The sequence below is a fragment of the Ciconia boyciana genome, chromosome 13 (genome assembly GCF_034638445.1).
Source record: "Ciconia boyciana chromosome 13, ASM3463844v1, whole genome shotgun sequence".
In the NCBI taxonomy this organism is placed as follows: Eukaryota; Metazoa; Chordata; class Aves; order Ciconiiformes; family Ciconiidae; genus Ciconia; species Ciconia boyciana.
In genome coordinates this window covers 14091440-14105482 of record NC_132946.1, presented here as the reverse complement: position 1 = coordinate 14105482, position 14043 = coordinate 14091440, and the positions used below count along the sequence as shown (strand labels likewise).

General features: G+C 43.4%; 2 protein-coding genes across 8 annotated transcripts in view; one reads left to right on the top strand and one right to left on the bottom strand.

The window, feature by feature from the left end:
* TMEM186 (transmembrane protein 186) overlaps nucleotides 1–3835 on the bottom strand; it is an 18528-nt gene extending 14693 nt beyond the window's left edge. For 4 of the 5 annotated variants that reach the window (XR_012044969.1, XR_012044968.1, XR_012044967.1 and 1 more), the window contains exons 1-2: nucleotides 3671–3835; nucleotides 309–2594 (exon numbers count right to left, since the gene is read on the bottom strand). Coding sequence is in view for 1 of the 5 variants with exons in the window: in XM_072878254.1 (XP_072734355.1) it covers nucleotides 1857–2594; nucleotides 3671–3820 (888 nt within the window). In the remaining 4 variants the exon portion in view is untranslated. Of the gene's footprint in view, nucleotides 1–3; nucleotides 2595–3670 lie in introns of those variants that run through there. The other variant, XM_072878254.1, reaches the window with a different exon arrangement.
* Nucleotides 3730–14043, top strand: PMM2 (phosphomannomutase 2). 3 transcript variants are annotated; one of them, XM_072878258.1, is made up of 9 exons: nucleotides 3730–3887; nucleotides 4347–4458; nucleotides 5189–5218; nucleotides 5428–5504; nucleotides 6454–6545; nucleotides 7276–7375; nucleotides 8381–8456; nucleotides 9626–9741; nucleotides 13876–14043. In XM_072878258.1, exons 1-9 carry the CDS (start codon nucleotides 3819–3821, stop codon nucleotides 13888–13890), a joined length of 687 nt encoding a protein of 228 aa, XP_072734359.1. In that variant the 5' UTR covers nucleotides 3730–3818; the 3' UTR covers nucleotides 13891–14043. The 3 variants fall into 3 exon arrangements, with proteins under 3 accessions (XP_072734359.1, XP_072734356.1, XP_072734357.1); XM_072878255.1 differs by lacking the exon at nucleotides 13876–14043 and adding an exon at nucleotides 11348–12518; XM_072878256.1 differs by lacking the exons at nucleotides 5189–5218; nucleotides 13876–14043 and adding an exon at nucleotides 11348–12514.

Here is a 14043-nt window from a genome sequence, read left to right as displayed (position 1 = left end):
ATGACATCTCATGTGTAATCAGTATTCTTAAATAAAATATTTATAATTGAACTTCTCCAGGGCTTTTTCTTTTACACCTAGTACATACCTAAACTGAATCATCAGTGCATACGAAATATATTCTTAAGAAGATAAGCCTCCAAAAAACATGCTGTATGCATACAGTCCACTCTGTTTTGCTGCCACAGTGTTTAAGCCAAGGAACATTTCTCTCTTCCTTCTGATACTGCTGTACCACGCAGTATCAGCCAGAATTTAAAATAATGGAGCCTCCATTAGGAAAAGTTCAACATGGCAATTTTACTTACCTGCATGTGCTGATCAGATGGTTCAACAGAGGTTTCAATACGCGTGAGGAAGAAACAGGGAAAAGAACGCTCCACATTTCTCTGTTGCAGAGGGTCAGTTTATTTTCCATTGTTTCACATGCAGTAACAGCCAGAAGAGCAGTGTAAGGAGTTAACTTCCTTCTGACAATTCAAAAAAAGTTTTACACATTACAAGTGATCAGGTTTGAGTCTCTCAGGTTTAAATCCTGCTCCTCATTTCTCCTGAGGTTTTGGGTTTGGAAAAGGAGGAATCATACTAACACCACAGAAGACGACCACCGTCCTTCACAGACACAGCTGCTTAGGTGATCAACCCTGCAAGTCCAACGGAATACAAAGTACGCATATTTTCAGCCTTAATTCAACACAGCTTTTAGGTGTCTTTCTTACCTTTTTTCTTTTCAGTTTAGGTAAACCCAGACTGGGGGAGTAGGGAGTGGGAAGGGTACTTGGCAACAGAGCTTTTGATGTTATAATATGCCCAAACCAGTAAACGCATCAAGGGATACAGATGACTTGCTTCCCAGCCTAAATGGTAATCTTCACAGAAGACTGCTTAATTCACATAGTCTAAGATAATTTTGGTAACATTTACTGAAGTTTTTGCAACTCAGGTATTACAGCATTGATTAAATGTCATTTGTACATACAAAAGAAACATGACCATATGCAAAGAAGGACAAGTAGTTTCAAATTTTCAGATAATTACTAGGATCCAAACTGAACAAAGGATCACAGACTGTCCCTGTAATTCACAGTATCATAGTTTAGGTATGTTCTTCCTTTATTCCAATGGGAAAGCAATGTCTATGAGAGGCTCCTAAAATGCTGTCCTAGCCTTTAACCTACCCTTACAGCTGAACTGTCAATGTGTCTTGCAACACGCACCCTTGTTTTGCCCAGTTATGTTCACATCCTGGGAGGCCTTGCCAAGAGACCCCACGCACCTTACACAGCATTATATACCGCTCTTTCCAGTTACCTCCCTTTCATTAATGCATAAGCATGTATCTTGCTGACATCCAGCATTCTTTATCATATGTATGTATGAGTCAAGTTTTAATTTCAAGAGGCTTCCCAGTCAACCTAAAATTCAGTAAGAGAAACCATGAATTTAAAGTGAGGATGTTCCAGCAGAGTTACTGCATTTCTCTCCAAGAGTTTTTCCTGTTTAAAAACTATCTCCAAGGCCAGCTGAAACAGTCAGGGTCGGCATCAGTAATTCAGCGTCCTACTGCACATTCCAAGTAGGACAGTTTAGACTTAGAACTGCTGTGACAGCGCACCGTGCACATCACTGCACCCAACACAGAACAGATGCTGCTCACACCTTAAACGAGCTGCCAAGACATTGAATCCAGTGGATTGTTCTTCACCACTTCTACTTTCTACACTGAGTGCACTACCAACAGGCTGTGCATAGGAAAATGACAGAAGTATGTCAGTTTGGTAAATTAATTAAACTTCACAGAAGAATAAGTACAATGAACATGCAACAAAGAAAATCACTGGAAATTAGCTGCTGTATCACTCAAGTTTTCCAAATATTTGAGTAAACTTCTGTCTGTCTACAATCTGGCCAAACTTAATCGTAAAATATAAAATATCTGTACTATTATACCGTTTGAACTGGAGAAGTAGCTCCCCCTTGCTATCTCCCACTTCACCCAAAGTCATCACTGTCTCTAAGGGACAGTAAATGTCATTCCGTCTCCCCCAGAACGTCAAGTGGGCCACTTTGACAGTATGGCTGGTTTCATTTAAGTAGATTAATCCAATAATTCGTCTGAAAAAGTAGCTCATACCATACAACATTGCACCAGCAAAGAGTGCAACGCCAGTTGTATACAAGAGGACATTCTGAGAAACCTGGTCTTGCAGATAGAGGTAGCAGATGGGAGGCAGCATGACCACGGTGGTGGCAGTCTGTAACAGCTTCAGCCTGGACAGTACCCTGCAGTACTTAATCCCGGGAAACCTGTAGACCAGTTTGAACTCTTCTGTTTTCTCATCCGCAGCCTTCTGTCGGACCACAGCAGCAGGGGCTGAACGGCACAGACACACGGATGGCACTTGCTGTCTCCCAAGATAATTATTAACACCATTAACTCGCCAGTTTCGTGACTGCAAACACACCCATGTACCAAAAAACCAGGGTGGGCGAGCATCTTCCTTCTTCCATGACCTTGTCCAGAACTCATTTTGTAGACGTCTCCCAAAAGGTGGTGCCACGCAGACGTTAGTCCTAATTCTGCAGAGCTTAGCCTACAAGGCAATATTCCCACAGGTCATCAGTTGAGTCTCCTTCATAACCGAATCACATTTAGCTCAGCATCTGTTCCTTAGGCACCTGAAGACAGCATAAGCCTCCCCGCCCCGGCTCACTCTACCCTTATACTCAAAACCAGTGTCACTTTAGGAAACTGGTATTTGTGCTTGCACCCCTCCCTGCAGATGAGGAGGGAAAATACTTTTGGTAACATCGCTGATACCAAAGTCAGCTTACTGAACGTAACCTTACGGCATCCCCTGCCTCCCTCTTTTTTTGAGCAACATCAAAGTGAAAACAGCAGCACTACGGGTTGCTTCCGAGCAAAGAGGGTAAGAGAACCCGGGGCTGCTAGCCAGGGAAATAGCGAAGTGTTAAATAACCACTTACATAACAACTTTAGGGAAACAGAAAAAAGAGGACCAAGTAGCATAAAGGGGCGGAGAGCATGAGTAGCACTGAAAGAGGGACTAGACATCGGGACCGCGCAGAACAGAAGATAAGGGGAAGAACGGGAACGCCTGTGCTGCCCTCACGCTGTAAGGCGCTGGCCTTCCCGCCCGGACAAGGACGCGCAATTAAGCGGACAGCAACGGCCACGGACTCGGGCCAAGGGACGCCACCCCTGCTCCGGCGGGGCCTCCCTCCGGGGGAGCCCGGCGGAGCCCGGCGGCAGACGTCGCGGGCAGATTACCGCGGGCAGATGATTGATTACCGCGCCCAGCCACGACGCCGCTGCCCCCGGCGCCCGCCCGGCCTGCGGCGCTCGCGGCGGCGCCTGCTCCGTGCCCGGTCCCCCTCCGCCAGCGCCGGCCGCCGCCAGCACGGCGCTCCGGCGGGGACCGGCCTGCCCCGCAGCCCGCCCGCTACTCGGCCGTCAGGCGCCGCGCGCGGCCGCCCCCCGCTCCCCCCCCCGAGGCGGCCGCAGCCGCTCGCGGCCCAGGCGTGCTGCCGGCGCCTCACGGGCGGCACCGCTCTCCCCGCGCCCGGCCCCGGGAAGGGGAGCGGAGGGAGAAACCACCCCCCGCCCCCGCGGCGGCAGAGCCCCCAGCCCGCGGCCCGCCCCGCTCACCGCCGCCATGGCTCCGCCGTCCGAGCGCGCGCCGCGCCGCAACGCCCAGCGGCCGCGCGGCACGGCGGGAGGGGCGGCGCCCCCCGCTTCCCGGCGTCCCCCGCGGCGGCAGCGCGCGGCCCCGGTTCCGCCGCCCCGGCCGGGCGCCATGGCGGCGCCGCAGCCCGCCGCGCTCTGCCTCTTCGACGTGGACGGCACCCTCACCGCCCCGCGCCAGGCGAGTCCCGCGGCCGCGGGCGGGCTTCTCCCTCCCTCCCTCCCGCCCGGCTTCGCCCGGCTTCGCCCGGCCTCGCCCTCGCCCTCCCTGGGCGCCGTGCCCTGGCGCGGGGCCGTCTGAGGTGCTGAGCACGGCTCGGGGCGCCCAGCCCGCAGGGGCGGCTGGGGCTGCCGGCCCGGGCTTTGGCGCTCCTTTGTCCTGTGAGCGGGCAGAGGCTTTGTCTGAGGGCCGGGAGCCCTCAGGGAACAGAGCGTGTAAGCACGCCGGGCGCTGCGTCCGTTTCCGCCATGCTCGGTGCGCAAACTTACTTTGCCGTTTAAGGCAAAAAACAAAAAAAAATCCTCCCTTTTTCTTAAAGCTCTGCACGGTGCTGCTGGTTTCAATAATTACTGCGAAATAGAGACGCTGGTCTCATGATAAGAATACTGACAGACCTAATAATTTTATTTTGGAACCTAGAAAATCACAGCAGAGATGGCCGCGTTTCTGCAGAAGTTGCGTCAGAAGGTGAAAGTCGGAGTCGTGGGCGGTTCAGACTTTGAAAAGATTAAGGAGCAGCTTGGCGATGACGGTAAGGATCGCGGCTGATGCAATCCCGTGCACTGAATTGCTCACAAGGAAGTGGTGATGGTTAAACGTAGGTTAAACCTTTTCATTCTCCCCCTTCCTTGCTTTAAACTTTTTTCCCATTTTTGTTGCGTTGCGTTCGATCTATGAAAAGCTGTTTACAGGCATTCAGAAACTGCAGCCTGCGTTTGCAGTTCACCGCTATCTCGGTGTCTTATTAAGGGAAAGTTACTAATAGTGAAATCCTGACTTTGTGACAGTACCTTAGGAGGGCATTTTCACGTTGTCTTTTTTAAATGGAATCCTGTACCCAGCATGTCTGTGCGCAGGCTGCTCAGGTGTCTAGCTCATCCCGGAAGGATCTGATTTTGCTAACCGGGGTTACGATGCAGAGATGGACTCTTGCTTTAGCCCTTTGGGAGGCATTTCCTTTTCTGTATGAAGGACCATCCTTAATGGTCTTCACTTAATTGATGCCTCTGATAGCCTTCCATAATGCCCAAATAACTCAGAATTTGTTTGGCTGACAAGTGGTCTCCAGTAAGCCATGTCATCTTGCGTCGTAGTAAGATTCTCACAACTCTTGGACGTCTACTGTAGATGAGTAACATTGAGAAAAACAAACCTAAAATGCTAGTATTCGATGTGCTCTCTAGCCAGGCTGCGTGCCAGGTTTTTGACTATTTGAGGTGTTCAGTCACTTCCTTACATTTAATGCAGAGGCTTACTTGCAGGAGAGGAAGGGCCTGGAAGCAAAACTACAGGTAACTGGAAGACTTCATGTGATTTGAGGTGTGTGTTTGTCTTGGTGAGAAATGAGAGTGGCTTTGATCTTGTGCTCGATGTTATGCTGCTGAGCCTTTCATGCTTTATGATCTAATGTTTGCTGTATTTTAACCTATTTAACATGTAAGACAATTCTCCATTAAACGTACGGGGAAATCATAAGTTGCTATCTCTTTTTTGGTTGCAGTGGTTGAAAAATTTGACTACGTTTTTCCAGAAAATGGTCTTGTAGCATACAAAGATGGGAAATTCTTGAGCAAGCAGGTAAGTGTGAAATTTCCAGTAACATGAAAGAGGAATTTTCCAAACACGATGTTGCTTTGTTGCTACAGTGCAGTCCTCTCTAATCACCCTTCTAACTAAGGCCAAAATTGCTGCTATTTTCATGTGTTACTGCTATAACAGATCATTCATTTGGCGCTCTGATTCATGTAATGACAATCTGCACCTTAAGCTTTATACTTTAGGGTGTTCTCAAAACCACAAGCTATTGGAGTCTGGAGTGTCTGATCGAATAAGAACAGTGAAAATCCTGGAAGAGCCTTTCCCTCAGCTTATCCATAGGAAATGTGGCCAAGCCCTCTGCTCCTGGAGGTCCTATGGAATATGGCGTTTCATAGCTGATATCTGCTGGGCCTTAGGGTTCAGAAAGTTTCTTGTAGATCTCTTGTAGCTGCTTTGTAGTGTTAATTCAGAGTGCCCTTTCTGATATGTTGCATAAGCCAGAAGGTAAATACTCTAAATTAATATAAACGTACATCTGATTCTAGATACCCTAATCGCCTTAATTGGTTCAACATAAGTAAAGGAGATTAAAAATTTAAAAGAGATCCTGGCTGAAATTGCTGGCTTGAGCAGTGGTTTCCAGTTTACTGCAGTAACAATCTCCATTTCTTCACGCTTGGCTACAGTAGACATTAACTGCAACATTTTGTCTGTTGTCTTTGCCCACACTGTTTCCTCCTAAGGCAAGTACTAGTAGGGACCATATTAAATGAGAGTTTGGTGTTGTGGTTTAAAAAAACCAAAGTAAATAAAAAGAAAAATGAGAGCCCTTAGTACTGTGTGTGCATCAACTGAGAGCTAGTTACTGAAGGCATGTTTCTTTCTGAGATTAACCATGCCTGATTACCCAATGTCTGTGTTTTCCATGTGACTTGTTTTTAGAATCTCAAATTCTGGACCCTTGGTTGAATGGTATTTATTTTGTTAGAACATTCAGGGTCACCTGGGCGAGGACATACTTCAAGATCTAATCAACTACTGCCTGAGTTATATTGCGAAGATTAAACTGCCAAAGAAAAGGTACGTGCATATGCGCATCTCAGCGTCACCATATTCTCCATGGTAGTGTTCAGCATCAATGTGTAAAGCAGGCTGCTCAGCAAAAAATGAGCCATTTGTGTTTTAGGAACACTGTATGTGTGAAACAGAGCTCAATCCGTGCATACAAAGACAAGCTCCCAACTGGAGCACAGGATTTGAAATACTGATTGAGCATTTTTATTTAAGAGGGAAGGAAGTTCAATTTGGAAGCAGGAGTATTTCCTTGATGTGTTTGGAATTCAGCAGCATAATGTTTTCCAGAGATTAGAAGCATGCAGTGAGATCAGTTCTGTGTGACACGAGGGTGTGGCTGCTCAAGGCATTAATACATACCGTATGTGAGGCTAGCTAGAAACACTGCCAAGGCTGCTCTAAATTTTGTCGCTTCACCCCAAAGCTGACAGACTGGCCTGTCAGGGTCTGAGAATTGGGTTGACAGGATGCTCCAGTCATACGTTTAAAACCAAATCACACTTTTAAAAGTCAGTAAGGATGATGTGGAGGTTGCCAGATTCAAATAAAAGTCCAAAAGACTCGTCGATGCCAGAGGTATTGGTTCCTACACATTGTTTTTTATGCATACAATGAGACGCTGAAGGAGACACCTGATTCCCGTTGTCTTCAGAATTAAATGAAAGTTCTTTGTGATATTCAGTATTTTGAGCAATTCTTCATCTATTTTCTGTCTCATTAATCAATTCTTTTTCAGGGGCACTTTTATTGAGTTCCGAAACGGGATGTTAAATGTGTCCCCCATTGGAAGAAGCTGCAGCCAGGAAGAACGAGTTGAGTTCTATGAACTTGATAAAGTGAGTTACAACTCTTGAAAAATATCCAAGTCTTCTGGAAGAGGCAGTTATGGCCAGGTTATGATTTTCAAAAAGCTTTTATACTGTGTGCAATTTTTTTCATTCTAATCTGTTCCATGTGGTTTAACTAACTTCTAAGTTCAGACTTCAGGAAATATACAATAGGTTTTTTGTTGCAGTCATTAACAATGATTACTTGCAGAAGGGGTGGGTTTGGTTCATGTTTCTTTTAACCCTGTATCCAGAGTACCAAACGTCCTACCTCTACACACAGGGTTCCTGAAAAACCCTCTTGTAGATAAAACCATACTTATCTGGAGTGCTCCTTAGTATACCAGCCTATATCCATTCAAATCAATAGAACTACTACTTTTCTCGTCAACTCTTTAAAGCCTTTTAAAGCAGAATTTAAAAGCTGAGGTCAAACTATCCACCATTTATTTTCCTTTGTACACAGCTGAAATGAATCTAAGCCATGATATCAGAGTTCTGTTCCCTGCTACACCATAACAACTGTTTCTGACTGGATACAAAAACTGAAATCTATTTCCTCAAAAGCAGTCTTTGCCCGTGACTCAGTTAGTGGATGCCGAAAGATATCTAAGCCCAAGGCGTTCTGAAAATGCTCCACCCGTTGTGGAGTGTATGGCATCAGAAGATTAGTACCGGTTTTGAGACTCTTCCTGTGCCTCAGTCTCCCCATTTGTAAACCTGAATTTTACGGGGAGTTGAAGCATACTTCCTCAGTATTCTAAGATGGTCAGATAGAAAAGCAAGTATCACAGCATGTATGTGAAGTTTTGCTCTCATTTTTTACAAGTTGGTAACAGATTAAAGTGGAAATATTCTCAGCATGCTTTCAGCAATAAAAAAATATAGGTATATCACACTAGTCCCGGTACTCAGACCTTTGGATGTTTTGGGCGTGGTTTTTGGGGTTATCTTTTTATTGATGAATTAACACAGTATGTAACTGATGTTTGGTTTTGTTTTGTTTTCAAACAGAAGGAACATATAAGAGAGAAATTTGTAGCTGATTTACGAAGAGAATTTGCAGGGAAAGGCCTAACATTTTCTATAGGTATCACATTTAAAAGAATTTAATTTAAAACATCATTTAATTTGAATTTCACTTAAATCATATCCTCTTATGGATACGACATATCCTGTCTCATTTGTGTGACAGTTATCTCTCTGGGGGTGGATGCAGGCATTGCATGCACGACTAAGCCTCGTTTTCCTCTTGGGCTTTCACTTGGTACATTTTAATTGAAATCCATCAACAAAGAGAACTTCATTGCTTGTCATCAGTTCATTGTCTTTTAATGTCAGTTGTGTGACTGATTCTGCTCATTTTGAAACATATTACATGCTTCTGATTAGTCAGGGTTGTTTCTGCAAATCAATTTTGATCAGAAATACTTCATCAGTACTGTTCCAGTAGCCCTTGGTTCTTCAGTTCTGTAGCTGCATTGTGTGGGAGGAAGGAGAGGAAAGAAAATCTAAAAGCAAGTGCAAGCTTAAAGAGAAAAGTGATAATAAGGGGGGAATTAATTTTCCATGCATTTTTCCTTTTTTTCCCTCTCCCCCAATATATTACCACATTATTATTTTTCAGAATTACAAAAAAGTATGGTTGCTGTTAGAACTGTGGTATTGAAACACTAAGGCAGCAATGAACTGCCAATATAGCTCTCCTAAAGCACGTTGTAAGTACCTTTTTGACACCCACTTCGACTGGGAGTCATGCTTTTATGTATTGGTAAAGTCCAAGGATTTGGAAGTGGAACAGTTGTTGTCCTGTTAGGCTGTGCTAAAAAGCCTGATTTCCTCCTTTTTCTACTCTGAAGGCTTTAGAAAGTCTTTTGCATAAGACTTTATGGCTGTAGATACACCGATGGCTGTATTCATTCATGTAGTTTCTTTCTAAAAATAAAAAGATTACATGTAATTTTTAAAAAAAGGTTCAGTTTGTTTCAGAGCAGTCAGTGTTTGGGAACATGCTAAGACTTTCATATTTGTTTAATGGGTAAATAATAATCTGTAAATCGCAACTGTAATAACTGATACCCTATAAAACACTTTCTGTACTTCTAAGACTTAACTCCAGGGTCTCATAACATTTCTGTGACTTCTGCAAAGCTCCCTCTACCAAAAATCTTACCCAGTTTAGTTTTTCCTCACTTACTCTCCTCTCAGGAATGTGTTCTTATAATACAACAAGATTTGCTTGGTTCATGTCTGTCCTAGGAGGCCAGATAAGCTTCGATGTATTCCCAGATGGCTGGGATAAGAGGTACTGCTTAGGAATCATTGCCGACGATGGATACAAGACTATTTATTTCTTTGGAGACAAGACTATGCCAGTGAGTATATTGTTTTGTGTATACACTTCAGAGCTTCTGTTTTAAACCACAAGCACTGTAGGTTCTAACCAATTGCCTTATGCCTGACAAGAATTGAAGTCAGAATATAAATGTGAACACACGTCCTTGTTTAACTGGCTGTGCATAACTGGTCAGCATAACGCTGGGCGATAGCCGTGAGCAGGGATTTTTCTTCTGTTGCGTGAAGTGAACGCAGTGTTGGTGACAGACTTAATACTGGAATATGCTTTTAAATTGAACTTCTGTAGTTATGTTAAAAACCTAGATGACATGGCTATATAGAACTCATTATCCTGTTTGGGTATTGTAGATAGATGCTTCTTGTTGGCTGGTGATTATTGAACGTATTTATTTTTCCATTGAATTTAATAGTGTTCCTTTGCTAACCACTCTGTCTGTCTCCACATTGGGGAACTGAAATTATATATAATCCCTGTCCCTAGTCATTGGAGAGAGCTACACAACTCTGCAGGGCGATTCAGAGGCTTTTGAAGATAGTGAGCAGAGACCTGACTCGAGCTAGCGAGGGCAACGGCAAGCACAAGGACTTGGATGAAACTAAGGCTGTCTGAGCATGGCCAAGGGACAGTGTCAGGCTAAGTTTTGTAAGAAAAGGCTTAGTTTTATAAGAACTTACAGTTTTATAACTATAGTTTTATAAACTTAAAAAGGCCAAATTTTATAAGAAAAAGACAAGCTTTAGATGAAAGGGTTTTTTTCCCCCTTGGGACCAGCTGCAAAAGTAAAAGTAATCACCTGTCCCTCTGGCACAGAGTTTATGGACAGTTGATTTTAAACCCTGTAATGGGCAGTGCAGCATTTTCAGAGTTTCGAAGTAGCAGGAGTTGCTGCGGACTCACTGGAAAGCCGTGTGGCAAACAACGTACACAAATTAGATACTGCTTCCTGTAGTGCACAAAGCTGTGGCTTTCAGGGGTCTCTGCTCATGCAGGTGGCAGCGCCTTTGTTCCCCGAGCCAGCTGTTGAAAGGATCTTTTTCATCGCTCTCCTGTGATTAGAAACCAGTCACAAATGTCACATCAGAGCAGTAGCTAGCAAGGCCAAAACAGTACTGCAATAGCAAAGGATCAACAGTCTTAACAATGGTTTAACTAAAAGGAAAGAAAACCAATCTGGAAGGAAGAGGATAATGCAAGTAAGTTACAAATACCATGTGCTGGTATAGTGCTCTGTAACCAGCTTTACACCTTAGTATTAACAAGTAAACAATTTTTAAAAGTCAATACTGTGTTGCTATACTAAACTAAAAACATGGCTAAACTTATCCTGAGAGTTCTACTCTTTCATTACCAGTGCTAACATGCAGGCCAGGAAGTTCTCACCCAAGTGTTTGTGGTGTTCAGCAGAAGTTTCACACAGGTGTGCTATGAACACATTATGCAAAATCTCAAAATGGTGGTTTGCAGATTTTTAGCTTTCTGGAAGGCATCTCAGACATGAATGTGTTATGTCCCTTTTTTCCATAATTTCCTTTATGTGTTCCTTTTCCACCCCAAAACTGTGACTATATGTTAAGTTAAATAAAATTAAATCTTCCTCTGCTGTTTTCCTCGTCTGTTTTCAGGGAGGGAATGACTATGAAATTTTCACAGACTCCAGAACACAAGGCCACAGTGTCACATCCCCACAGGACACAAGAAGAATCTGTGAAGAGCTATTTTTTAAATAAAAGACTTTTTGAATTCACATTTGCAAAATGGTTAAGCCAGCTTAATAACTCAAAACATCTTCCTTCATTCTGTATTGGTTTTTATAATTGGTCATGAATAGCAAGTGCTTTGCAGGTCAGTCATTACTGAAGGGAAATGTTTTAATTGAAGGGAGCCTTGCTGGCTGGTGGAATACAGCAGAGCTCATTTAGCACCATCCTTTCACTGTTTCCATTCACACAAGTACTTTGTTTTCTTTTTTGTTTGGTTGGGTTTTTTTGTTGTTGTTGTTCTTTTTTAAGTCATCAGTAAACTTCCTTAGCTCATTAATTACATTGCGGGGAGGGGAATATAATCTGCCTGTAGTTGGTTTATGGTCTCAAAATTGGCCCGCAAGGCTTTATCCCTAGTTTTTATTTTGAAGCTGCTATTTAAAAGATGAATGTTTGAGAGTTGTTTTTTAAAATGCTACCTGGTGGTATAAAGACATGAATTAATTATAAGACAGTTGGGATTTTCCTATTTAAAACTGGAAGATGAGTAAAAGAGACAGGTTTTCTTTCTTTCTGGGGGTGGGAAGGTAGAACTGAGCCAGAAGTCCCTGATCTCATGGTCAGAAGGTGTGTCGAGTCTACCACCACTGGAAAGGCTGGACCAACTGGTGCTAAAGTTACCTCCTCAGTACAATTGCGGTGCCAATGCACAGGACAGTTCATGTACCTACACTTTTTGCAGACTGTTTTTAAATCTAAAGAATAAAAAAAATTATAAAACTTAATTAAAACAACTTGAGCATAGTATCAAAATGTATTTCGGTCACTAATTACATTTCTGATTTTCCTGGTGAAACAGTAAGGGTAGATGAGATTTTAGTACTGAGAAAAATAACCTAAATGATGTTTCTGTTAAAATTCAAGTTGAAGCATGACAATCGGTGTAACTGTTAATATTACTTTTCTTATCTGGCATTAGGAAAGTAATCTTGTGTATGAACAGTTTCATTTACTAAAGGAGAATAAAATCTCATTTTATCATGAAAAATTACTATTTCAGTTTGTCATTTTGGCAAATAAAATATGTAAAGCAGACCTGTTGTATGCTGCCTGGCTGTACAAAGAAATTATTGACTTGCCTCTTTCCAAGTTTATGTGATACTTAGACAGTAAAAAAGGGGAGAATACAACCTTTGTGTACGAACCAAAATCCCCTGAAGGGCTTACAAAAAAGGAGGGGAAGCTGTGATGTCCTCATGCGTCAGAACTGTCTTGTCTTCTACCACCCTTCTCGTGTGCCTACTTCCATAGGGTAATTCAGCCTCAACCATTTTAATGGGAGCAGACTTTGGACCAGAACCATTTGTAGTGCAGGAAGGCTCTTTAAAGATGGCCAGATTTTAATAGCTGCTGCTTTGTGTGTACGCATATGTGATGTATCTGATTATTTGGTTACTTCACTGCATGGTTGTTTTCTGTATTTGCAGAAAGCTACCTATGCAAAACATCCTGTGCAGGTCCAAACCCAGATTTGGTTTCAGCCTCAAAGACAATCATCTGTGTGCACATACCTGCATACGTTCCAGTGTTAAAAGTTAGCTTGCTAGTCAGTCTTGCACAGCCATTGCTGATAGCTGAGGTTTATCTTCTGCCTCTCATGCCAACAGATGAGAAGCAGACAGTCTGTCTCTCTGGGGGGAGAAGAAACGAAACAAAGCAAAGCAACCCGCAATCCCTAGTCCCTTGCTTCCATCTTACTCTCTCTAGTGTCAGCTGAAACAAACAGGGCAGGGACAATCTTTCCTGCTTTTGGCAGCTCCCGCTTGGCTCCCATCCCCTGAAGCCCGACTAAAGCTTTGCTGTGACGTGTCTGAATACTGGCTGCTCTGTCTGAGGAGGCCCTTCTGAAATGTTCTGGCCTTCCTGCCCCAAGTTTCAGATGAAATGACCAGGCTATGCTATCCCTCCCTGTTACCCCCTACTGTATGTTAATATAAATAAGAGCTAATATTAAATATATAATGAAAATAAATGTATTTACGAAGTAGTAGTATATATTAGACACTAACATATTAAGCAGCTAGAAAACCTGCTAAATTACTCCCTACTTGTTCTGGTAATGCCAGTCAGTTGATATTACAACACTTTTAAAAAAAAAAATTTTTAAATATCATCATACTGGTGTGCATATGCAGGCACCTGCATTCTCCTCTGGTTTTAATGCTAATCATCTTCAATGCCAACTTCGCAGAGAGCAGACTGAAGACATATGTTAAAGCATTATAGTGGTCGCATTTATTGTAAAGGAAGCAGCGTGTGATATTCCAGCAAGCTGGATAGTGTTAAAACCACAACTACTAAGCCTTATGGTTAATAAAAAAACCCCAAAAAACAAAAACCCCAAACCCCGCTACAGGCCGGTCGTTAACGTGCACTATCGTGTAATACAGGTACAGCTGCGGTAAAACAAACAAGCCATCACAGCAGTTACGGCCCTCCACACATCTGTGCTCGCCCCAGGCCAGACCTCGGCACAGACCATCTGCTGGGAAGGAGTCTTGAGACATTTCATGACAGCGAGTGCCTATTGTTAAAACTGAAAACGGGCAACTGAAGTT